Here is a 24180-nt window from a genome sequence, read left to right as displayed (position 1 = left end):
AGCACAGTGCACTGTAGGTGTGCAGCACCCGCAGTGCATTCCCGGGCTCCTGTGGCGTTGAGAGCTCGGGAAACTCTCGCCTCCCCCAGCTGGGAGGTGGAACCGCAGTGTAATGGAACTGGCCCCTAAAACCTTTCTCTGGTTTCCCTTTCTGAGTGTGAGGTTTGTGCCGTGCTTGGTTTCATCAGGAGGGAAACCAGCTCATGCTCTGTTAGTGCAGGTTTGGGGAGTGCTGAGCACGCCCCATCCTTCCGGAAGGCAGGATGCTGCTGGATGCTGCAGCAGCCGGAGCGCAGAATCAGCTCTTCCCACGTACTGTGAGAAGGGCTTGGGCAGGAGATGCCTGGGGATGACCTGTCCCCTGTGCCTGGATCGATGCTGTCCCCAGGGAACATCCCTCACAGGGCAAGGAGCTGCCTGCATCCTTTCCTTTGCAGGCAGGGCTCCATGCATGGGCTCCACATCCCACCCCAGAGATAGGGGACATGCCATGGTCCTCCTTAGCAGCTGAACCCCCCATCCCAAATGTATCCCTCGATTAAGGCTCATTTGGAGCCACGGGCTGCCTGGCAGTGCTTTGCCCAGCGTGGGTCCAGCTGCTGCCGTGATTGACGCAAAGCCAGTCTATAAATAAAGTCTTTCTCTCCTCTCATAAAGACTTCGCGGTTTAGTTTGCTTTCAAGGTCAAGATCAGACCTTTCTAAATAAACACATATCAAAGGATCATTAGCGGAGCAGCTCTGTTAAATTGAGATATTAACTTCTGTCAGCCGCGCGTTTCCTTTTTGTTCTGTAACTCACGACTGCGGAGGGTTTTTATTATTTTGGCCCTAGGCGGTAGCATCTGGCTTCTGTAGAGACTGTAAAAATTAAAAAGCAACACAAATCATTGCGAGAGAAAAGCAGTAAATTCAATGATAAGAATTTCAAATTAAAATGTTTCGGCGCTTTTATATTCCGCGAAACATGAAACGAATGAGTTGTGTGCCTGTTGCCATAAAGCCGCCACCGCTAATAGTTGCTGGGCTCTTTCCTCCCCGCTCGCTCTCCCTCATCATCATTCTTGCCTGAGCAATCGCAGAATGGCGCAATGGAGGAAGGTGATGGTGATGGTGATGGAGATTGTGGTGGTGGGGATAGGGGAGAGGTGCCACTGATGGGATCGGGGCAGCAAAGGAACCCCCGAAAGGGAGGTGAGAATGGGATGCTCCCATCCCACTGCACTCAAAGGGAGACAGAGAGGTTGAGAAGGGAGGCTGTGATAATGCAATGGTCACTGGAGTACAGGACCGCATTTTCCCTCAGGCTCAGGTGGTCCCTGGAAAAAAGCATCCAAGCGGGCACGAGCCGCCCATGCCAGAGATGCTCCTGGGATTGCTGCAGGTGCCTGTGCTTCGAGCATCCTCCATGTGCATCCCAAGCTGGTGATGGGCTGGGTAGGAATCATCTTGTGCATCGCTGTGGGAGCAGAATTGATGCTTGAGTTTGAGTTTAATGCTTGAATTTGTTTAAACATTGGTAAAATAGCGAGTAGGTGCCAGAACGGGGAGGCATGCATGGCCCTCCTGTTGCAGCCAGGGCAGCCACATCCACCCTGAAGGAAAAGCAGCAGCATCCGTGGAGCAGGCAGCACTGGATGCTTTTTAAGAATTAATTTCCCATAGTCGGCTAAAGTTGGGAAGAAAGCTGCCCTATCTGGGAGTAAATAATAATAATCAAACAAATGCCCCCTTGGGAGAAGTTGCCTTCCATAATTAGCGCAGAAGCTGAGCCACAGAGTCCAGAGGCAGCCTTTGAAACTGGGATGATTTGGTAACTGTGGCACAAAACACATCTTGTGTGGTTATCATCTGGTTTCCCTCTTTCCCCCCACCCCTTTCTACTTAACCGTGAAGGTTGTTGGGCTGTTGGGCTCCAACCAAGCAGCTGGCACATAGTGGGTGCCCCCTCAGCACTAGAGCAGTGGGGGTATAAAGGGCTGTCTCTGCCATCCTGACATGACACCCTTAAAAACCCGTGCATCTGTGTGTGCAGGCGCTGCGTATCCCACATCAGCATCACAGGAAGGGCTCCTTTGCACTGCCCTGTGGGTTTGCCCCTGTGATGCCACCAAAAAATGCTTCTTTTGGTTTCATAATAATCCTGAAAACAGACACTGAAACTGGGTTAATCTTCTTACCCCAAGCAGTGTGCATCTCCTGCCTTCCCAGGGCAAAACTCAGTGCTGATGCCATGGACCAGCATCCCGGGATGCTGGTGGTCGCTGCTTCTACCTGTCCTTCATCACTCATCCTCCTCCTTGTCTTGGTGCCAGCGGGACACACAAGCAGCTCCAGAGAGCCCTCCATGCCAAGCTTTCCCACAGGCAGGCTGGGAAGGGGGTTACCTGCAGCTGTCCAGCTGCAGTCACTGATAGTTTCTTCCTGCCCTAATGCTGCTTTCCATGCATGGCAGCAGCCTGCAGCCTCTCTGCAGCTGCAGCCAGCAGCATTGTCCAGGAGGTGGAGGCTGATAGGGAGCCTTTGACACGCTGACAAAAGCACGTCAAATGTCCCTGAAATCTCATCTCAGGGAGCAAACGGCCCTTGGGTCCTGCTCTGCGTGGCCAGAATGCTTTGGAGCTCTCCGCCTCAGCCCCAGTGGATATTTGGTGCACTTCTGTGGCATGAGCATCACGTAAGAGGTTACATTAAATATGAAGGTGGAAGGAGGAGCAAGTCTTGTTGGAGACCTGAATTTGCAGGACATGACTTGAGGGTTTGGGGGTTTTATGGTGGGTGAAAGGGGCAGCGATGGGCTCTGTCGGCATCCCTCGATGCCTGTGCCCTCGTGCCTGCTGTACCATGGAGCCCTCCTGATGTGCACCTCCGCAGCCTTTGATTCGAGGTTTCTAATCCTCTTGATTATTGCTGCGGTGGATGGACACATCTGCCTCATTTTCGAGTCTCATAGCATGCTTTGAGGAAAGACAGGGAAAAGATGGCAGCATCAAGAGGAGGATTCGGGGAGGAGCACTTGGCTTTGCGCATCCCAGCCATGCCTGGAGACTGCCAGAACCGTGCTGGGCTCAGCGGAGGGTGCTCCGGTGGCACCGATCCCCTTGGTCCCCTGCTTGCCACCGGAGCATTGCCAGGGGTCTGGAGACGGGCAGGGAACTGGGAGGATGGCGCACGCGTGTGTGCACATGCACAGGGGGAAGAACTTGAAGTCAAATGTCTGAAAGTCAGATCCCTTTTTAGTATGAATTTGCTGTATCTCATTCTGAGCACTAATTCCAATTTAATTGCAAGTGGCCTGAAGCCTCTTCAATAGGAGTAACAAATGGTTTGATTTTGTAAACTTCATCAGACTGCATTTTAAATGCGACACACTAGCCCGGCTCGAATGCCAATGAAGCACTGAAGTAGCTCTCTGTTTACTAATTATCCGTTTTTACTTCAAGCCACGCTGGCTGGCTTGTCTGATTAAATCGGATTTGTGGGATAGAGAACAGCTAGCAGAGTTTTCTCTATAGTAAACGAGATTGAAACTATGGACCGCCTGGCTGCACACTGTAAATTATATTTCCTTTTAAAGGGGACGTGTCGCCTTTCTCCCGCCGGCGCACCTCCTGCATCCTAAACCGGGCTCCTCTACGGCACGGGAAGGAGCCCACCCTAACCCGTCAAGACACAGAGATTTGCTCTAATCCCTCCTCCCGTGGAGGCAGCGGCCTCAATGCCATGGTGCCTGCAGCATCCCTGCCATGGCTTGGACAGGGACGGAAGCACCTCTGGCTGTCGCGCGTTGCGTCTTGCTCATCTTTACATCTCACAGTTGCGCTTGTTTGGGATGAAGCCGCTGGAGGACTGGGATGTGTGCCTCCATCCTTGCAGCTGTAGGGTTCTTCCTCCCTCCAGCACTCATCCATCCCCTAAAAAGCACATTTCAGACCACCCGCTATTTAAAACTGCCCTGTGAGATGCCCAACTGGCATCCAAACCCAACCTTCTCTGGCTCCCACCTCCAAAGCCAGCGGCAGTGCCAAGAGCCGCACTTTTAATAGGTCATGGCTGATGGTGAATGGCACCAGGTCTGCCAGAGATACACGGCACAGGGGGAGATGGGTGAAGGTGGCTGCTGCGCACAGCATGCCAGGGCCGCATTACACCTCCCTGGTTGCTAAGACCGATTTGTGAGCTGGCCCTGCCCGCGCCCCCCCGGTGTCTATCTTTGTGCCCGGAGGCTTTTTATATTTTAATTTGCTTTTGAACGTCCTGCAAAATTGATGGCGCGCTCGGGGCCATTGTGCGCTGTACAGTAGAGGGAAGGGCCAGCAGCGCCCGCCAGGAGCCGGCGTGTTTCCCGGGGAATGAATTGCTCGCCCGCCTTCACCCCTTTTAATTGTTGACAGTAAAAAGCGTTTAAATGCCGCTTAATTTGTAATCATCTTCCCGCAAAAAGGGGAGAAACCATTAAAACGTCAGGGAAATGAATAAATCCATCTCTCACTGATTTGGGGCGGTGGCGTTCCTTTATCAGGGGTGATTCTTCTTCTGATGGCTGAGGCTGGCTCAGGATGCACTTAGGGTGGGAGCAGAGCAATGCGCTCCAGCTCGGGCACCAGGTGAGTCCCCATGTTGCCCGCTGCGGCTCTCCTTGTGGCAAGCACACCCTCACGTGAGCTTTCCCGTCTTTTCCCACCTCCCATCCGCTCTCCAAAGAAGCAGGGACATGGGTGCAGACCCATCCTCCATACTGGGCTGACACCAGCCTTCACACCCTGTGGAAGCTCTGCTTTCAGAGGGAGGCTGGCGCTGGGTGCACTGCAAGCTGTACTGTTGGATGTTGACCTCCCTGTTCAGGGTGTTGCTTTATTTACTAATGCATCACCCAAAAACCAAACACATACAATTCAGAAATGCCTTTTGCAGGTTGTGGCAAGCAGCACCACTGGGGGACACCCAGCCCGGGGGACACCAGCACCGTCCCCATGGACCGGTGGGTGCATCTCCCATGCGTGCACGAGGCCGCTCGTCCCCATCGCCGTGCCTGCCGGAGTTGGAACGTTCTTCTTTCAAGCGGGGGCCAATTAGTTTCACAAATGAGGGCCCTACGGTGCCAGGGAGGATTTGTTACGGGCCCGCGCGCCGGCCGGCAGCATTGTCCTGCCCTCCGCCCCCACGGGAGCCCATTGTCCCCAACCCCAGCGGGGGCTGCTGCCGGCAGATTTATCGGGGCCGGCGTCCCGCCGGCCAGGGCCTCCGCTCCACAGCTGGCCGCGGCACTAGGGCTCAGCCCCGGGGACCTTTGACCCGTCCTGCTGTCACCACCGGGGCCGCCGAGGGCTGCGGGGCCGCATACCTCTTGGGATTTGCTCTGCACGGCCCGCTCGCCGCTGCCGCCTCCTTCTTTATTGTTTTGATATGTTTTTTGTCTCGGGAGCGTTTTGTCCGCAGCTGCGTGGGGGGCACGGAGCCCGCTCCCCCCCCACGATAAATCCCTGCAGAGGCAGAAAGGCAGCTCCCGTGCGGGGCTGCTTCTTGCTACTTTTATTCGCGTTTCACTGGCGGTTTTGTGGATTTCAAGGCGTTTCTGGGCAGCCTCGACAGGGCTGGGGCTGAGCATCCCTCCGCAGCTCCTGCATCTCTGGAGCCGCAGTGTGCCACCACGCCATGGCGGGTGACAGTGCGATGCCGGCGCACATGGACATGTCTCCTTGCTGCCCATCTCCTGGATGGTCCCATGCCAGAGGAGTGGAGCTGGCCAGGAGGATGCTGCCAGCGCATCCTCAGCCGGCACCTGCCTGCAGACCAGGCAGAACTGCAGTGCTGGCACCACTGCAGCAGGTGCCCACTGCTCCATGGTGTTGTGGCACCAGTATGGTCCCCAGGGCTGGTTTTGGCAGCGTGGCAAGCAGCTCCCCCACCCTGCTGTTCCTAAAGGCAGTGCAGATCCGTTGGTTACCATGAACATCTTGCTGCTGCTAATGAATTGCTAATACAATTTTCTAGATAATTTTATTTCCACAGTCCTCACATTTTAATGCCTCCAAAAAGCTCGCGTTTATTTGCTTAATCTCTCTGCGTAATACAATTTGCACTGACACACCGGTTCTGAACAATCAGCTATGCATAAACGAAAACAAATAGTTTAATAACACAAGGGTCTGATTTCTTTATTGGTGGTGTAGACGGATCTGAGTTGAGGTGGTTTTCCCTGCTTTTGCTGTTGCTTTGTTGCAGCCTCTCTTATACCCATGGCCGGTCAGATGGACTCATGTTTGTATTGGGGCTCAGGATTGCAGACAATGCATCCAATCCCTGCTCTCAGGGTGGTTTTCAGAGTGATTCGTGATTCCCTTTTCCCCTGGGCATTACAAGGTCTGAGCTCTGCAGCTCTCGCAGGTGCATGGGGATGTAGTGATTGACCAACAGCTGCCTTGCATTGGGGCATCCCAGGGCTGGGGCTTCCAGCTGCCCCCAAGGCAATAAAAGACCCCTCCCTTCCACTGGTGCTCCCTTTATAGGGCCAGGAGCAGCAGGGTTAGGGTGGCCACAGTCCTCAAAGACACAGCCGGAGCCCTGTAGCTCTTGGGGTCCCCGCTGCTGCCAGAGCATCCCTGCTGCCGGTGAGAACAGGGTCCCAAGGTGGTACAGTGATGCCAGCAGTGACAAAGGCGGATCTCTCCCTCTCCCGCAGGTACGGACATGGCTGTTTTCTGCCTGCTGTGTGGCAAGCGGTTCCAGACGCAGAGCGCCCTGCAGCAGCACATGGAGGTGCACGCTGGGGTGCGCAGCTACATCTGCAGCGAGTGCAACCGCACCTTCCCCAGCCACACCGCGCTCAAGAGACACCTCCGCTCCCACACAGGTACGGCGCTGGGCAGCTCTGCTCCAGGCGTGGGGGAAAAAGGGAAAGAAAGGTGAAACTGTCTTCAGAGTGTCGAGGTAACGGCGGTTGAGGCTGTTTGGAGTTAAAAGTGGAAAACAAGCAGCATGTAAGAAGCTGATCGGGTGTGAGGTGGCATGTGACCTTCTTAGGGGCTGCAAGATCACACCCGCTCATCGGCTTATGGGTGGTAGATGCACATAATCAGCTGGTGCTGGGCCCTAATGGGATTAGGGTGACCTGCGCAAGGTGGAGCTGGTGCTCTGGGGCACTGCCCAGTGCTGTGCAGCTCTGCTGTGCACTGCAGCCAGCACCACAGCTCTCAGCAGCATTCCTCACTCATCCAACATCAGCTGGAGGCTCGTGCACCCTCCTCATCTGTGCTTTTGTTGCTGGCAGGGTGCAGAATGGGTCCCAAGTCAGGATGCCCCCTCTCTTTTCTCCTGTTAACAGCATGCACATACAGCCTCAAAAGGTGACGTTGAAGTGGCTGCTGGGGATGTGCAGGCAGCATCACAGGAGGGTCGCTGCATCTGGGCTGTGGTGGGCAGCTGACAGACCCACACATGGGCTTGGGCTTGGGGTCCTGGTGTGGAGAAAGGGAATCATGTGCCGATGATAAGCACGTTAATGCTGAGTGCTAGAGCTATTTATAGCCGGTAATCCAGTGACCTGGGCTGCAGGTCAGGCCATGCTTGTCCCACCACAACCTCTGCTGCTTCAGCAGCTCCTGGCTGTGAAAAAACACCAGGATCTTCGGTGCTTTGGGGGGGTTTAATCATGCTGAGTGGCTTCATCCCACCCAGATGCAGGATGCTTGTGCTCCTCCTGGGGCCAGAGCACTGCCTGGCTCCCATTTACATGGCTTCTCCTAAAAATGGAGCACATGGATCAAAACCCAAGGTGAACATTTGGAACTGGGCACAGGGAGATGAAATACAGCTGCCAACAGGCACCACCTGCCTTCCCTTTGGAGGGGGGTCCAAAAGGCACCCTGAGCATCCTCCTCCTCCTCCCGCAGTGCCCAGCCAGGGGCTGCCGGACTCTGCTGCAGCACATGGGGAGAGAGTAAAATATCATTTTAAAGAGGAAGCGAAAGCGCACGCATGTGAGTATATAACAAGAAGGACAATTTATGCCCAGGCACGAGTTCAGTTTGACACGGGGATAATGAAAAAACGTAGGTCATTGTGGATGACTTAAGCCTTCACAGCTGAAGAAAATGTATGAAATGCAGGGAACATTACACGCTTGGCAGCTCCGCACATCTGCAGCAGGACAAGTGAAATACAGTTCGCCATTCTTTACCATAAACTGTGCTTGTAGGGTATGCGGCACAGAGAAATTGTAATTACAGTGACAAGACAAATCAGTAATATTTAAATATTCATGAACAAAGTCTTGGACGATCAATCTATCTTTATTGTCCTTGCCTTCGCGGCTGTAATAAATAAGTAGCTGGAGCCCTCACCTTTCCTTCAAATCATTCTGCCTTTGGTGCCGAACCAGAGTTCATTTATCAGCCGCCCAGTCTGGAGCATGGAAGATGCCCGGGGCCGGGTCTGTGCCAGGTGGAAAGGCTGGGAATTGGTGGCGGGGTGGTCACAGTGGCCCCTGTTCCCCTGACCCTGCTGCGGACCCCAGCATGAGGCTGCAGGGAGCCGGGTGCCGTGGTGGGGTGGCTGGGCCACCCCCGGAGTGGTGGCAGTGGGTGCCGGGGGTATCTCCATGCTGGGGAGCTGGCTGGGGCTCTGACCCACCCCTGTGCTTGCAGGCGACCACCCCTATGAGTGCGAGTTCTGCGGCAGCTGCTTCCGGGACGAGAGCACGCTGAAGGGCCACAAGCGCATCCACACTGGCGAGAAGCCCTACGAGTGCAATGGTTGCGGCAAGAAGTTCAGCCTCAAGCACCAGCTGGAGACCCACTACCGGGTCCACACAGGTACAAGCACAGGGGCTATGCGATGAGGCTGGCAGTGCTGGGCTGGTTCCTTGGTGCCGGACTGGTCCCCTGGCAGAGATGCCGGCAGCATGGACCAGGGCGGTGGCGGGTGGGGGTAACAACCCATCGGATGTGCCGGCGCGTAGCTGTTGTAAATAGAGGATCAATAGTCAGATCGGTTTTGCTGTTCATTACCCGGCTATCGGCTGTCGAAGCCAGGCAGTTAATTACAGCCCGGAGGCCATGGGCCCATGCTGATGCCCCGTCTCCCACAGGCGAGAAGCCCTTCGAGTGCAAGCTGTGCCACCAGCGCTCCCGGGACTACTCAGCCATGATCAAACACCTTCGGACCCACAACGGCGCTTCCCCCTACCAGTGCACCATTTGCCTGGAGTACTGCCCCAGCCTTTCCGCCATGCAGAAGCACATGAAGGGCCACAAGCCGGAGGAGATCCCCACCGACTGGCGGATAGAGAAGACCTATCTCTACCTCTGCTACGTCTGAGGGATGAGGCGGCGGGGCCGAGTGGCAGAGGACTGGGCAAAAAAACCCAACACCAAACCCGCAGCGTCCACGGCCTTGTTTTGTTTTTGGTTCTCGTTCATTGCTTCTCGCCGGGAGGATCCCGCGGCTTGTGCCAGGGCATGGGAATGCACCAGCCCCTTCCCGGCCCCATCCGCACCCCCTCCCCAGCTGCTCGTGCGCCTGCTGCCCCTGCCCCCTCGCTATGGGGTGGCCCTCGCCCCTCACAGCCCCCCTGGAACTTGCTCCCCAGCCAGCCCCTCTATCACCACTGTTGCCAGCCATTGGTGCTGCCAGGAAGACCACGTGGAACGATGCGCTTCCCTGGAAATATGCACATGGCCGGTGCTGTGGGAAGGCTTTAATTTCTGGTGTCCTCTATCACCACATTGACCCCACCGTGGATGCCCCGCCGAGGACCCAAGCTCACGTGTGGGTCTTGGACCCCATTTTGGGATGGCTCCCATGCTGCCAGGCTGCAGCATCGCAGGTGGGAGAGTGCCAGCATCAGGCGAGCTGTGAGTGCACTGGTGAGAGCATCCCGGGGATCCCAGCCAGAGGAGGGTGTTTGGGGTAGGGGCCGGCTGCCGCCCTCCCCTGACCAAAGACCTCTCTATGCATTTCCCCTTCTTGGGGGGTGAGGGCAAAGCGCCTGTGAGGGGATGCAGCCACTTCGGTGATGCGCAGTTGGTGGCACTGTGAGTGCTGCCGGTCCGCAGCACCGCACCCAGCGGAAGGATCCTCTTTATCCTGCTCACTGGGGCGCTGGGGGTGCGGAGCGTGGGTTTTTGCCCGGGCTCAGCTGCAGAAGCCGCAGGCGAGGGGCGCCTGGTGGCTTTGCTTGCCGCTGCTTTTGCTTTTCGTTGGGTTTTGTTGAACTTTCTTTTTGGAATGTTTCCGCATTTAGCACATTTTACTTGAAATTACCTCTTTTTTTTGTGACCTCATGAGCTTTTATTGATTTGGAGGGACAGGGGGATGGCATGGCCGGGAAGGCGCGTGCCTCCCGTTGTGCATTATCCTTACCAAAACTGGTATTTTTTGCCCAGCCCCATGGGGCTGGGGGCGTTGGTTCTGAAGCTACCTCTTGTGTTGGTTTTTGTTGTGTTGCTCCTTGGCGGTTGCGGGCTCCGCAGGCTCCGTCCTGTGGGGTGCTGGTGGCCGTGACTTGAGTTTGGGTTTTTTTGTCATTTTGCTGCGTTTGGGTGATAAGGGGGGAAAAAAAGAGTCAGGGCGAGCGGGACGGCACCTGGATGCGCTTCAGAGGGGTGCCGCTGGCCCCTCTCGGTTTGGGGTGCCCGTCCCGCCTCTCCCGATGCTGAGCAGATGACTGTGGGAGCAGCACCCTCCCTCACACCCCAGCCTGGCTTTGCACACGTATGTGCCTCCGTGTGCGGGTCCTTTGCTGCTCGGCGTGGGGTGGACGCTGCTGTTGTACAATCCGGGATGTGACTGTGGAAAGCGGCTTGGTGAATTGTTGTGCCTAAGAAAAAAAAGAAAAAAAAGAAAAAATATAGAAAACTATAGACAGACCCCCAGTTCTTTGACACGGGAAGTTGCTGCAATCCCCAGCGTGTGCGCGGTCGCTCCCTGCGGTGCCGCAGGTGCCACGGTGCCGCAGAGCACGTGGGCGAGCTCATGTGGCTTTTTTTGCTTTAACCTCCCCTCCCATCCTGCTGCCCCACTCCCTTCCTCCATCCCGCCCTCTGTGCCCTCGTGCCGCAGCCTCTCAGCTGCAGTGGCGTTGGGCTCGGCGTCGGAGTGGTGCCACCACCCCCCATATATATATAGAAGTCTATATATGTGTATCATAGCAGTGAGGACCAAGCGCCCCGCAGGGCCCCGCAGCCCCGGGCTCCCTCTCCCCTGGCTTGTTGTCGGTGTTGTGAGCACCCGCCCGTCCCGTTGCTCTGTGTTGCCGCTCGCTCGTGGTCCGGGTCTGTCGCTGTCCTCGTTCCGTCTACCTCAGCACCTCTCTGAGCCCGGGCGCAGAAGGTGCCCCAGTTCCCCGTGGGTTTTCTCAGAGTATCTATCTATTGGCTCCTATTTTTTGTACAACTTGGGCCCCCTCCCCTTGCCGTTCGCTCCCGTGCGGTTCTGCTTGCGAGTCCTTTCTGTCCTCTAGCCACAGATGCCGTTAGCTAAAAGTTTCCTGAAAAAATAAAGAAAAAGAAAAAAAGAAAAAAAAATAAAATTAATAAAAACCGTTGTGGTGTCTCCTAGTTGCAGCTCTCCGCATCTGCCTTCGTCCTGTGTAGATTCAGATGCATTTCTTTGTAAGACTTCAGTGTTTCTGACAGAGGAATAAAAAAGACAAAAAAAAAAAAAAAAAAAAGGAAGAAGAAGACGAATATACTGCTGCAGGTTTTTTTCTCTCCATGTGTCACTAAGTGAAGTTCGTGCCTTCTATAGCAAAGAGAATATTTTTTACATCCTACTAACGGTAGATTTTTTTGTAGTGAACATTTTTTGTATTTTTATTTATAAGTCTCATAAGGAAAATAGAAATGTTCAGTTGTATACCTTGAATCTGCAGTTAGAAAACAAAAAACAACCAATAAAGTTAATTCCGTTGTCTCGGCCTGATGTCTCCTGTTCCTGTGCCTGTGCGAGGAGAAAGAGGAAGGAAGCATCCCATCAGTGTGGGGCGAGCCACGGGGGGACCACAGTGGTGAGTTTGGGGGTGCTGGGGCTGTTGCGGGGGGGTCCCATCCCTAAACCAACCCCGATGGGCAGGGGATGCTGACCTCCCTGCAGACAGGGAGCGATCCCGCACCCATGTCCCGGGATGTGCAGCTCCCCATCCCGCAGCGCTGCCCACGCCGCTGCCTGCCTGCATGCCTCACCAGGGAGCTGAGCAAGTTTGCCTCAATGAAAGTGAACTCGTTCATTTAAACCTGACTGCAGAGTAGTCTGGCCCCCTGCTGCGTTAATTATCCTGTAGTTCTCGACTGATTGCTGTACACTAAGCTTAAGCCCTCCTTTATTTATTTACTGACTACATTAACAGCAGCGCCTGCTCTCCTTTTGTGCTGCAGCAAACTGTACGGCACAGCATGGACCGCCATGGTGGTTCCAGGTGGGTGCTGCTGGTGTCACTCGTCCATGCCTGAGCCCGATGGGTGCTGCCTGCACCCCACGGGTGCTGCCCAACACCCACCTGCGCATGACGATGCAGTTAAACATTCATTACGGCACAGTTGGTATCACTGCAGGCAAAGCCTCACTTCATTTTTCCCACGGACGGATGAGGTGTGCCAGGCCAAGCTGTGTTGGGGCCAAGCTCATCCCATGCCCTAGGGCTTCCCAGCAGGTTTGAGGTCTGTGTGCACACCCCGGCTCCTGGTGCTGGTCCCTGCCTCCCAGACCTCCCCCAGCAATGCTCTTGAGGTGAGGCTTTGGGCAAAGGGGAGAGACTTTTGTGCCAGGTTCAGGCAAGCAGAGGTGGTGCCACAGCAGCACCCCAGGAGAAGGGGCTGGAGCCCAGCTCCGGCGCTCAGCCTGGCACAAAGGCAGTGGTATAATAACAGGGAAATCATCGCAGGACCAGGCCTTTGTCTGCACTCTCGCGCAGCAGCTGGGAGCGATTATGCTGCAACAATGTTCTGTTCCATCAACATTATGTCCTCATTAAACCTTTATTAGGAGATTAGATTCAGATTTATTGATTTATTTTTTTTTAAAGAGGAAAATCCAGGCTCCACTCAGAGAGATGCCTGGAACTTTTTCCCACATGCAGCACTTCCCAAAGCAAGAGGGTAAAGGGAGAACCTGGATCTTTCCTCCAGCATGGGCAACCTGCTCTTACAGGGAGTAGGACCGTGGAGTTGCACAAGGGGGTTAGGCTGGATGCAGGATGGATTCCTAGTGCAGGGAAGGATGAGGACCAAGCCCCCACCAATGTGGTCCATGGGATGCGATGGCACAGGTGAGCATCTCAAGGTGGGTCCCCACAGGCAGGAGCAGGCTGGTGAGGCTGCCTTGGGGGTCCTGTCACCCCATGTCCCCCCAGAACACGCAGGCTGGGCGGCATCACCTGCCCAGGTCAATGGGCCCATTGGATTTGTCTGTTAGAGCGTTTGATGTTACATGAAGGCGGCTCATTCCAGAGGGTGTTAATTGCCCACTGCAGTGATCAGGTCTGTAGCACCATCGATCTCGGCAGGATCAATGGGCTGATTTAGTGTCTCGTGAACTCTTTAACTGGACACCTCATCAATAGGCAGCCACTTACAGACCATCAGCGCATTAGCACAGGCCGGCGCTGGCAGGAGCCTGCTGCGTCCATCCTCAGCCCCCCCGTCACTCAGTGGGAAGTTTTCCTGCAGGTGACGGCTCCAGGACACTGTGCGGGGCCCTTGGTCTGGGGCTGGTGGGTTTAGAAGTGGATGTAGGAGAGCCAGCCACTGTCAGTCCACCTCCACACCACCACCAGCAGACCAACTGTATGCAGTGATGCTCCCAGAACCCGGGACGGGCTCTCCCATTATCTCCAGTGCTTCTGAGGACGGTGCCCATGCTCAGGTATGTTACCAGTGTGAGGAAAGAGCTGTACCTTTACAGTCTCTCGGGCAAGCACTCGGGGCTGGGGACCAGACCATCAGTGTTTCTTGCCACAACACTCCTATCTCTGGGAATGGTAACTGCATTGAGCAGCTCTGCTCCTTGTAGTTTCGGCTCAGCTCCCTGCTCTGGGATGCAGCCAGCCGTTCTTTCATCTCCTCTTAGCCACATCCTCTGGCAGCAATGGAGAGTGGGAGCTGGGGAGGGGGACACTATCAATAGCAATCAGTGACCTTCCAGGTCTCTTCCAGTACCACCTGTCCAGAGAGCCAGTCCCGCTTGTGCCTCAGTTAATTTGCTGTTGGCTGGCACTGCTGCTCTGCCAGCTTACTGTGTGCAGGGCAAGAGCACAATGGGCATCTGCTGAGCAACTGTGCCCAGGGACTAGGTAGGCGGAACAAAGACCTGCCGGGAGCACCACGAGCAGGGGGAAGGAACGGGGCACATGCATGTGGCTCCCGGTGCTCCGGGCACAGAGGCGGGTGGTTCCCCGGGGAAGCTGGGGCGAGGGGCAGGGAGCCCCAGGGGCAAGGGACGGGACCCCCAGGCGGGCGCAGCCCCGACCCAGGGCGGCGGGGCCGCTGTCCACGGTGCTGAAGAGGCGGCTGCAGTAGCGCCGGGCTGGGGCGAGAGGAGGAGGAAGCATCTTGCAAGGTTTGTGCAGGGGTCGTGGGTGCCTGGGGGCTCTCCTCAGCTCTGCCTTCCTGCTCAAGTGCTGATGCTCCGGAGCTGGGGGAAGGCAGTGGATGCACCAGCCTGGGTGAGCAAACACCGGTGAGTCCCAGAGCTGCGGAGTGGGTGATGGAGCAAGGCAGCGTGTGGGGTGCCCACCTTCCCTGCCCTGAAAGGCGGGCACCTCTTAGGCATCCCTCCACACCGACCAGAGGGTACCCAGCGTGATGCTGTAAGCCAGGACGGCCACCAAGTAGGCCCGGAAGAGCAGGACATCCAACACGTAGCCCACTTGCAGCCACTCGTGGGCGACGTCTCGGAACTCCTCGCGTTTCTCCAGGAACTGGCGGATGGCGGTGATCTCACGCAGGACACCATGCATCAGCAGGGAGCCATCTGCCTGGCTGGCAAAGGCTGGGGTGGGCCTCATGCCCCCTGCCTCCTCACACTCCCGGGGGTCCTCACAGCCGTAGTGGTTCAGCTTGGCTGCAGGATCAACAGAGGCAAGGGAGGAAAACGTTTTTAGACAGAGAACTGGGATTCCTGCGGGTGATCTGGGCATCCAGATCACTGTGTAAACAGGGACTTCGTAGATGGATAAGTAGGATCTAGTCCCCTTAGGATCCCATGGGCCCTATCTGTGCAGCCCTTACCTGTGCTGTCATTGTTCTCCACCTGCCTGGAGATGTCTGAGCTCTGTGTCCTGGTCTGGCTGAATTTCTTCCTGTTCCGGATGCAGAGCAGGACGGTGGCTCGTTCCAGCAGCAGGTGCTTCACCCACGCAGGGACATGGGGCTGCAGGTCTTGCTTGTGCACCAGGCGCACAATAAGGATGGTTTCCATCAGGCTGATGACAAGCAGTGCCATGCACACCACAAAGTAGATGCCTGCAGAGATGTCAGCGAGGTGAGTGGCCTGCAAAGGCTCATACACAAAGGGTGGTACCCAGCAATCTCTCCCACTTTTCTAGGGGACCTGGGATCTCTGTACCAGGCAGCAGCTCCTGCTGCTCCAAACCGGTTTGGCAGGTAGTGCCACCATACCTATTAATGGGGTGCCAACAGCAGTAGCCGGCAGCGTGTCGGATACAATGATGAGGAAAACCGAGTAGCCCAGTAGGAGGGTGATCTTGAAAGAGACCCTCTCGCCACTGTTGGGAGGTAGGTAGAAGCCCACAATGTCCATAACCATCAGGAAGATGCTGGGGAGCAGCAGGCTGACGGTGTAAAACAGGGGGCGCCTCCGGATGACTACCTGCAGGACAGAGAGACAGGAGAGGCTCAGCAAAGGGTGAAACCTAGGGTGTGAGCTGGTGCAGCTCTCTGCCAAGGCAGGCAAGGGTCATGGGATGCACTAAAGTGAGCCATAGGAAGGGCTCAGCGCTGGGAACCTCCTGCCTGCAAGCACAAGCACGTCAGGACAGGGCTGCTGGGTGATCAGGCAACAGGAACAGTGGCAAGTCCCTTCCCTAGCACCCCATCCCCAAGAAGCATGGTGACCAAAGACCCTTACGTAGAACTTCATCTCAGCGTAGCTGTCGCTGCTCTTGACGCTGAACTCCCGGAAGTGGGTGAGGACATAGAGCAGCTCCCACTCGCCCTGGTTCATGAAGACGCTCCGATCGAACTTGACCAGCTCCGGCTGCCGCCACAGTGAGAGGTTGATGTCGCGAACTGAGGGGCAGAGGAGAGGTGAGGGCCAGGGTGCCCGGCCCCAAGATCCTCCACGCTGGGCGCCTGCCCTCCCCGCACGCATCCCCGGTCCGCTGGGGCCATCTAGAGGGACGAGCCGCCTTCTGCAGCCCAGCGGAGGGGAGCGAGGTCCTGCCCACGCCGAGCCGCGGCGTCCCGGCACTCACTGTGGTGCAGCCAGCTGGTGAAGGTGAGCGAGCAGTTCTGGACGTCGAAGGGGAAGTTGTAGATGTCCAGGCTGCAGGCGGTCATCACCTGGATGGGTTTGAGGTTCTGCACCTCCCCGTGGTGGTCAACGTAGGCATAGGGGACATGGGGGGACTTTCCAACATCCACACTGCAGGGCATAAGGGACAGACATGGGCTGGGGAGCGCTGGGCAGGGACTCCTTGCTGCCGAGCTGTGTTTGGGAGGGGACCTGCCCAGGAGGAGGGGGTTTGCCCCCAGGAATGCTTTCTGGGCAACTCTGGTGCAGGCGCACCTGCATGGCATCACCTCTGGGCTGCCTGGGCTGCTGCCCTCTCCCAGCTCAAGGAGGATCTGTGTCCTTGTCCAGACACTCTCTGGAGCTGGTTTGGAACACCTTAAATTCCCACGGAACAGGCAGGATGCCGGCTGGCTTCGAGGGAAGGGCCAGCAGCTCTGCAGCTGCCCTCGCATTGTGCTGCCTTCACAAAGCCTTTCTGCAGCTATCTGGATCCCACTCCCAGCACGGAGGGTAATTACCAACAGTTGCGGTGAGCCAGCATCGGAAATGGCCCAAGTGCTGTTCCCCATCTGCAGCTCGCCCAGTGCGGGGAGGCTGCCAGCTCTGTGCCACGAATACAAAGCATCGGCCGGCACGTGCCCACAGTGGGCAAGGGAGCTCAGCCCCGCATCATGTCCCTTCTGGCCTCTGGCCACACTCACAACTCATTGATGAGGATGTCGGGCACCCAGATGCTCTCCACGGGGAGGGAGATCTGCGTCAGGTTGTCAAAGCGGGCAGGGTCCCACCTGAGGAACTCGTCTGTCCAGTGCTGTGACACGGGAGAAGCGGCTTGGAGGGTGAGGACTCTGCCACCCCACCGGCACCCAAACCCTCCCAGCTAGTGCCCAGCCATAGGAACCAATCTTCAATGCCAACCATGGGAGGGAGGAAAACCTCATCCTTCAGCTATTACTACCCAGCAGGGTGAAGCATGGAGCATGAAAGCTGTGCCTCAAGGTTCATGCCCTACAGAGATCTTGTCATCCCTGGATGGCTTCCACCTTGCTGCACTCCAGCAGGCCTGGACACCTCTCCCATGGGAAACCTGTGTTTGCAGGGGTGCCAGGCAAGGAAGGGTGAGTTTTCACAGTCTCATGTGCTCACCTGCCTGTACCAGATGTAGGTGGTCAGCACCTGGTTCTTTTCATCCTGCAGGAAGAAGAGAACATGATGTTGGCACAGGCATTATTGTCACTCCAGCAGATGAGCAGAGCGTGCCAGGAGGATGCCGCACACTGCGGTACCTTCCCTTGCTGTGGACACGCAGAAGCTGCCCACCTCCAGGCAGCCCAGAAGCTGGGATGGGAGCAGAGGACTCACCACGCTTAGGATGGCGTAGACCATGAGGTCAATGGCCACGTTGGTGGTTGTTCGCCAGTCCCGCACGGGCCGGGTGCCCTTCTGGTAGGGGGTCAGCAGGTAGTGGGACAGCCGGCGCAGGGCGGGCTCCACAGGCTCCGGCATCCGGCCCTGCTGCCGGGTACCTGCCAGCAGAGAGAGGAAGGAGGATGAAGGAATGAAGGGCTGCGCACACTGGGGCAGTGGCTGCAATCACCCTGGGCTGTGCTGTGACCGTGGGATGCTGCTGACTGCCATCCCAATCCCTCCCTGACCAGCTGGGCTTTTCCCATCAAAGTTCAATAGGAGCCTCCTGATGGGAAACGTGCCTGCCAGGTCCAGCACCTTCTACGAGTATCTTCTGCTGTGCAGACGATCAGGGCTGTGACCTTCCCCCAGCCTTGGAGGGCAGAGCTGCCATCTTCCACCACCCTGGACAGACACCAGGACAGTGGCCGCGGGGACCACTGCCCCCAGGTACATTTCCTACCACTCGCTCCTTCCAGTGCATCCTTCTTTGCTCAGCAGGTGGAGGTTAGAGATGAACCAGGATGCTAAATTCATTTATTAGTGCCTTGGCGTTTGCTTCCTGTGGAAACAATCCCTCAGCCCGTGCCGGCAGCGTTAATTGTGGAGCAAATTGCTCATGGTGCCCATGTCCTCACTGCAGGGCAGTCGGTGACGCCACAGCTGAGCCAGGGCAGTGAAGCCACACTCGTGGCTTTGCTCTACAGCACGCCCAGCCCCAATGTCCAATTCCCACTTAATGAAAGGGACTAATTGGAATAGATCTGCAGGAACTTGGGGAAAGCTGCTGGAAGGAAACTGTAATCTGTATTTCAAGCTAAAAAACCCCAAAACTCACAGCAGCTTCAGCCGCTCCAACGCTGCACATGGTCGGTAATGCCGGGGAGCCAGCCAGGCGCATGACCCTTGCCCAGGAAGGAGTGTGTGGATGGATGGAGCCAAAGGGGGGTGAGGCAGCAGTTAGGGTGAGGGGAGGAAAACAGGCGCTGCTGTCACTGCGGCTGGGCCCAGTGGCCTTTCCTGCTGCAGCTGGTGGAGCTGACCCGTGCCTGCGCTTCTCCTTACACTCGCAAGCTCCAGGTCTGCATGCTCTGGCAGCAGGGAGATGGCTTTGCAGAAGGAGGAATGGGCTGCTCTGTGCATCTGCCACAGACACCCCGCAGGTCTGTGTCCCTCCGGCATCACTAGGGCAAGAGCATCCCTGCTTCTCCTCTGCAGCAGTGTGGGAGAAGGTTCAGGAGAGGGGAGCAGTGCCCTGATGAGTGGAGCTGTCTGACCCAAGTTACAAACCACTGGAAACTTCCATCTCCTTTGGTCAAGAGCACCTCAATGATTTTCCTACTCTTTCTCAGGAAGGTTAAACAAGAAAATACTAGCGATAGCTTGGGAATGTTTAGGCAGTTGATTTTGCACCATGCAGAGCTGAGATTACGATCTCTTACAGCACAGCATCGCTTCTGCAGGCTGTCATCCCCAAAACCCAGCTCTGTGTTAAGCGGGATCAAACATCATGTTAGAGTAATCCCTGGATGGGGTGGAGGGCTCAGGCAGAGGGAGGCAGGCAGGACATCACCCTGTTTCTCACTCTCTGTCCTCAGAGCTGGGACTTTGCATGCTCCCAGAGCACTTCGAAGCCCCATCCCGATGTCACCCTGTGCTACTCCATCATGCAGCAGCTCCAGGCTCTCACACCAGAGCTCTCCCGCTCTCAGGCTCTCCTGAGTACGTTGCTTTTCAATAGCATTGAGGTGTCTAAAAGCATCCTTGGCATGCTGTACGGCACTGCTCAGGTTTGGAAAGGGGTTGCACCGTGCCTCTTGGTGCCATGAGCACCCCACTCTCCCCAGTTCTCCATCCCCTTTGCCTTACCTTGGCTCTGCAGCGTCGAGGTGAGAGGCAGCAGGGCCAGAAGCACGCCGAGAGCGGTGGGTGTCATGGCTCTGGTGCTGCGCTGGCTGCAGCCGCTGCCGTCAGCCTCCGCTGCAGCAGTGGCCCCCAGCAGGAGGCAGGCAGCGCTCTCTGTGCTCGCTTGCCTCCTGCCGTGGGGTTTTGAGAACGCCCAATTAATCTCGCGATCAGCCTCTCCCGATGCATCAAGTTTCAGGCTGGGAGGATGTGAGAGGAGCCCACCCCGCCGGCTCCCCTGGGGCTCCCCCAGCCGCTGCCCAGGCGCCTGGCTGTGGGAAAGAGGGTTTTGGGGTGCAGGCATCCTGCCTGCATGGAGCAGGAGTCAGGGAGAGGATGCTGCAGGTGCAAGGAGACACTCAACAGTTGGCAAGTCAGAGACAGGGTGGTCTGTCCTGGGAGGTTACAGGAACATGTCACTGCGGGAGGGTTTCCATCAGCCAAGGGAATGGGGTGCACCAGGGGTACCAGGCTTCCCATTGCACCCTATGGCATCCCTCTGCCTGCCAGAGAAGCTTCTTCCCGAGCCCTCTTTGTCCCATGTATTTGTGTAGTTGTGTCTGCATTTGTGTGTGCTGCAGGTGTCTGTGCCCCCATGAAGCTGCCAGCTTTGGAAGTGCTGGGGAAGCAGCGGGCAGAGTGCGGAGCCTGCGGCGGTGGCGTGGAGCAAATCGCATCAGATGCCAGCGTGGAGTCACTTAAACGAGATAAGAATTAGTGCGGGGCGCTGATGAACTCCCCCTCGGCTGCCAACAGCGGTGTCAGGGAGAGAGCAGAGCTGGAGCTAATTTGATTTCTCGGCTCCGTTAGCACTGGCAAGTCACCTCCCGGGGACCGCAGGCAGCTCTGAGCTCTTTCCCCTTATTGAATCTGGGTAATGAAAATCACGGGCAGCGCCGCCGCGGTGCTGGGGACCCTTCCACATTCTGCCCCTAGTGCCCCAGCCTCCCGCGTCCACAGCAGGCAGGATGCAGCCAAGGGGGCGAGGACCACGCAAGTGGAGCCTCTGCTGCAGCATCATTAACTCTGGATTTTCTCCCCTGAGTATTAAGTCTTCATCTTAAAAAGATTTTAATGTAGTTCCTCTCAGTCCTCCTATTATCAGATGTCTCATTAGTGTGATCTACTGTAGCTTCATCCTATGCAGAGGCTCTTGCGGGACTTTTTGTGGGATGGCCGATTCCAATCGGCAGCGCTCGGATCAGATTTACTTTCTGAAATGGCGTAATGGGATTTTATTAGCCCTGTAATCTGCTGCGTGGTAACTGCTTTTCTGGGAATCGAAGCGCCGAGCGTCTGGGGCTTTCCGAGGCTCAGCCACACGTCCTGCTCAGTGATGGAAAAGGCTGGGGACAGCACAGGAGCCAGGCACAGGGTCCCTGCCATGAGTTGGGATAAGTGATGCTCAGAATCCCCCATCTGCAATGGGACAAGCAATTCCCCATCACCCAAACCTGCCCTTCCAGGAAGGAAACCAAGCTGGGGGCTGCAGGGGCCAGGGCAGGTGTGTGGCTGAGCTCTGTGCAGGATGGGTGCTGCAGTGGGACCAGGAGGTCTCAGGAGAGGGGAGCAGCCTCCTCCGTGCTGCCAGGACTCGCCTTTCTGAGTGTGTTTGGAGCGTCAAAAGCAATAAAGCATCACGGAGGAGCCCTGGCAGCACGGCTGCCGCTGGCCCCAGCCCCATCACGCACCCGAGGCCTCCCATTAGGGAGCCTCACACTCCCCGAATTGCATGTCTACTATGATTTAACACTGTGAGACATGAAATAAACACCGTGTGCAGGCAGGGCTGGCCGTGCCGCCATGGGCAGGCTCACAGCAGCCCCCTGCACCAGCGCTGGGAGATGCAGGACCCTCCTGTGGTCCCTGGTCCTCAGGGATTCTCAGGCATACAGCATCCCCAGGGTGCTGCAGGGGTCCCTTGCTCTTGGGGGCACCCAGGGTCTTCCTTAGGTACCCATCTTGTGCAGCTCCGAGACCAAAATGCCAGGAGCGGGTACTTGGTGTAGCACCCTTGCAGGTAAAAGGCTTCTCACCCCAATGCAGTGCTTGTCGATGGAGGCTGGTGGTGATTTACACCACAATCAAAGGCAGCAGAGCTTTATTTCAGGTCTGCAGTGCTGGACCACGAGCGTGGGGGCCAAGCACTTCTGGTCAGCGAGGTTTGTGGTGAGGAGGATGATGCTGGGGGTGCATCACCCATGGACCATGGAGTGGCCAAAAAATCATCCTTGGCAGGTACTGAGCCTGTCCTCACCTCACTAGCAAAGGAGCCTGATGCCTTTAAATCCCTTAGTTAAGGGAGAGGAGCACTTTCTTTCCAGTCCTGTTCCCCATTAGACACCCTTCAGGTGTTAGCAATATTCTGCCACTATTTCATTGTCCATTAAAGCCAGGTAATAATAAGCACATGAAGGAATTTGGAGCCAATTGCTGTTAATGAAGGAGATCCAGCTCATCCCAAGCGGGACAGCAGTCACGCACTGCAGGCACGATGTCACCCGAGGTTAGGCAGGAATTGCCTTGCTGAGAGCAGACCTGGCCAGTGTTCAGTCTTGTGTGACTGTTCCTTTTCCTCTTAGTTTTACAGGACACGCATGCCACAGGGTGGGAGAGGGAAGCTGGCCTCCATCGCTGCTGTGGCTGCACTGGCTGTGTGACACCTTCCCAAAGGCAGGATTGCAGCAGGGATTGTGCACACACCGGCTACTGCAGCATAAACCCCTTGTGTCTGCCCCCTCACCTCTCACCCCAGCTCTTCTGCTCTCCTGTAGTTTTTAAGAGATCAGGAACCACAGCGCTTCCAGGCTGGATGTGGGTAAAACTACGTTGGCCATTACAGCTGGGTATTTTTCCCTTCATTTTCCAGGGAAAATGAGAAAGATTTCAAGTGAATCGGAAAGGTTAATTTCGGCTGGAAAGGCTGTTAGCTTTGGATGCAGAACACTTGAAAAGGTCTCGCAAAAAGCCTCCTTCCTCTCTTTTCCATTGGAGTCCAACCCGCAGCCAGAGCAGCCGGGAGCAGCAGTCGGGCTCTGCCCTGCAGCCTGGGTCCCAGCCCTGCCAGGGTGCCTCAGCAAGTCCTGTTCCTGGTCAAGGCTCCCACAAAGGAAGCCATTCTCCTTCCCCAAGAAGCATGGACAAGGGAGCTGGTCTTGCAGGGTGCTGGGAAAGATGGCAGGTCTAGGGGATGCTTCTGGTCCAGGGAGCATCCCTGGCTCTCAGGCCAGGGAGGGAAGGCAGAGATGTGAAGCAAGGCAAGGAGGGCCAGAAAGGTCAACACATGAGGACAGCCCTGGAGGAGACAGTGGCCAGAGATGGGCTGTTAGCACACGTGCTCAGCTGCGTGCAGGGTGCTGCTGATGGCTGGGCTGCTGCTCTGGGTGTCAAGGGGAAGGTGAATGTGTCCAGGCTGTATGCAGAGGATCATGCTCTGATCACTCTGCAGCCAAGGATTTTAAACGAAGCAGGAATTTAGGGGTATCTCTGTTCCTGGGTGCTGAGCTGGAGACAGCCCAGTGTGAGATGTTTGTGTTGGGGGGTGGGTTCTGTGCCAAAGGGGAGATGAAAACTTCCCACTGCTTCTGTTTGAGAATAGGAATGGAATCCCTGCAGAAAAACCACAGACGCCATGCCTGGTGAGCTCATGAGTTGTGGGTGATGAGTCCTGGAGCTGGGATGTGATCGAGGGGCAGTGAAACCTCCTTCATCCTGCTGCAGACAAGATCAGGTGACAAATTCCTCCTTCCATGGATCATTTGCTGTCTCAGGTGTGTTTGATACCCACTGATGTTTCCTGCCACGCCGTTCCCCTGGCGCTAATACACCATTCCAGGTTGGGGTTTTTCAGTTTTTAAAGCACCCACAGTGCAAATCACTTCCTTTTGCTAGGACAAGGCTGCCTGGAAAGGCCCCTGGACAGGGAGGGAGGGAGGGAGGGAGGGGTAGGTCTTCACCTGAGGATGTACCACCGTTTGATCTAATGGAGCTTGATTGTAAACAGCCAGTGTCTGTCCTGCACCCTAATTAGTCACAGCGGCATTAATCAGGCTGCTAAATATAATATACACACCCCCCAAACCTGGTGCTCCAAGTATGAGGTTGAGCTGCTCTCTGCAGCTGGATGCTCAGAGTTTTAGGGTTAATTCCTTGTTTAAGGTAAGGAAGCCCCGTGGGAAAGCGCCGGTGTGGGAGGTGCCCCGTGCCCGCGGGGGGCGGCCGGGGCCGAGGTAGGTTTAAAACGAAACTCGTGATTGTTTGAGTGTTTTAACCGGTTTCGGTGTGCCAGTGGGCAGCAATACACACACAGAGCCCCACCTGCGGCCGGTTCTGATGCTCGGTGGCATCCCGCGGAGGAGGCCGCGACCGGGGCGGTGCCGCCGGCACCCGGCAGGCGGTG

The 24180-nt window shown here is 56.4% G+C and overlaps 2 protein-coding genes across 3 annotated transcripts in view; one reads left to right on the top strand and one right to left on the bottom strand.

Moving 5' to 3' along the window:
• ZBTB16 (zinc finger and BTB domain containing 16) overlaps nt 1-9317 on the top strand; it is a gene marked incomplete at both ends in the record, with an annotated part of 52282 nt that extends 42965 nt beyond the window's left edge. For both annotated transcript variants that reach the window (XM_080631581.1, XM_080631580.1), the window contains 3 exons: nt 6682-6852; nt 8645-8812; nt 9088-9317. In XM_080631581.1, the coding sequence (XP_080487707.1) occupies nt 6682-6852; nt 8645-8812; nt 9088-9317 (569 nt within the window). The remainder of the gene's footprint in view (nt 1-6681; nt 6853-8644; nt 8813-9087) is intronic.
• A 5440-nt stretch (nt 9318-14757) lies between these two features.
• LOC308228282 (5-hydroxytryptamine receptor 3A-like) lies at nt 14758-19970 on the bottom strand (the record flags this gene model as incomplete). Its single annotated transcript, XM_080631554.1, is given in 10 exon segments — nt 14758-15056; nt 15224-15457; nt 15614-15824; nt 16083-16243; nt 16429-16598; nt 17171-17280; nt 17616-17660; nt 17832-17995; nt 19746-19845; nt 19848-19970. Coding segments are annotated over 10 exon segments (1617 nt in total).
• Between the last annotated feature and the right edge of the window lie 4210 nt (nt 19971-24180).

Source organism: Psittacula echo, assembly GCF_963264785.1.
Source record: "Psittacula echo genome assembly, chromosome: 18".
Lineage (NCBI taxonomy): Eukaryota > Metazoa > Chordata > Aves > Psittaciformes > Psittacidae > Psittacula > Psittacula echo.
The sequence above is the reverse complement of the archived record's forward strand: the minus strand, read 5'-3'. Positions and strand labels throughout refer to the sequence as shown.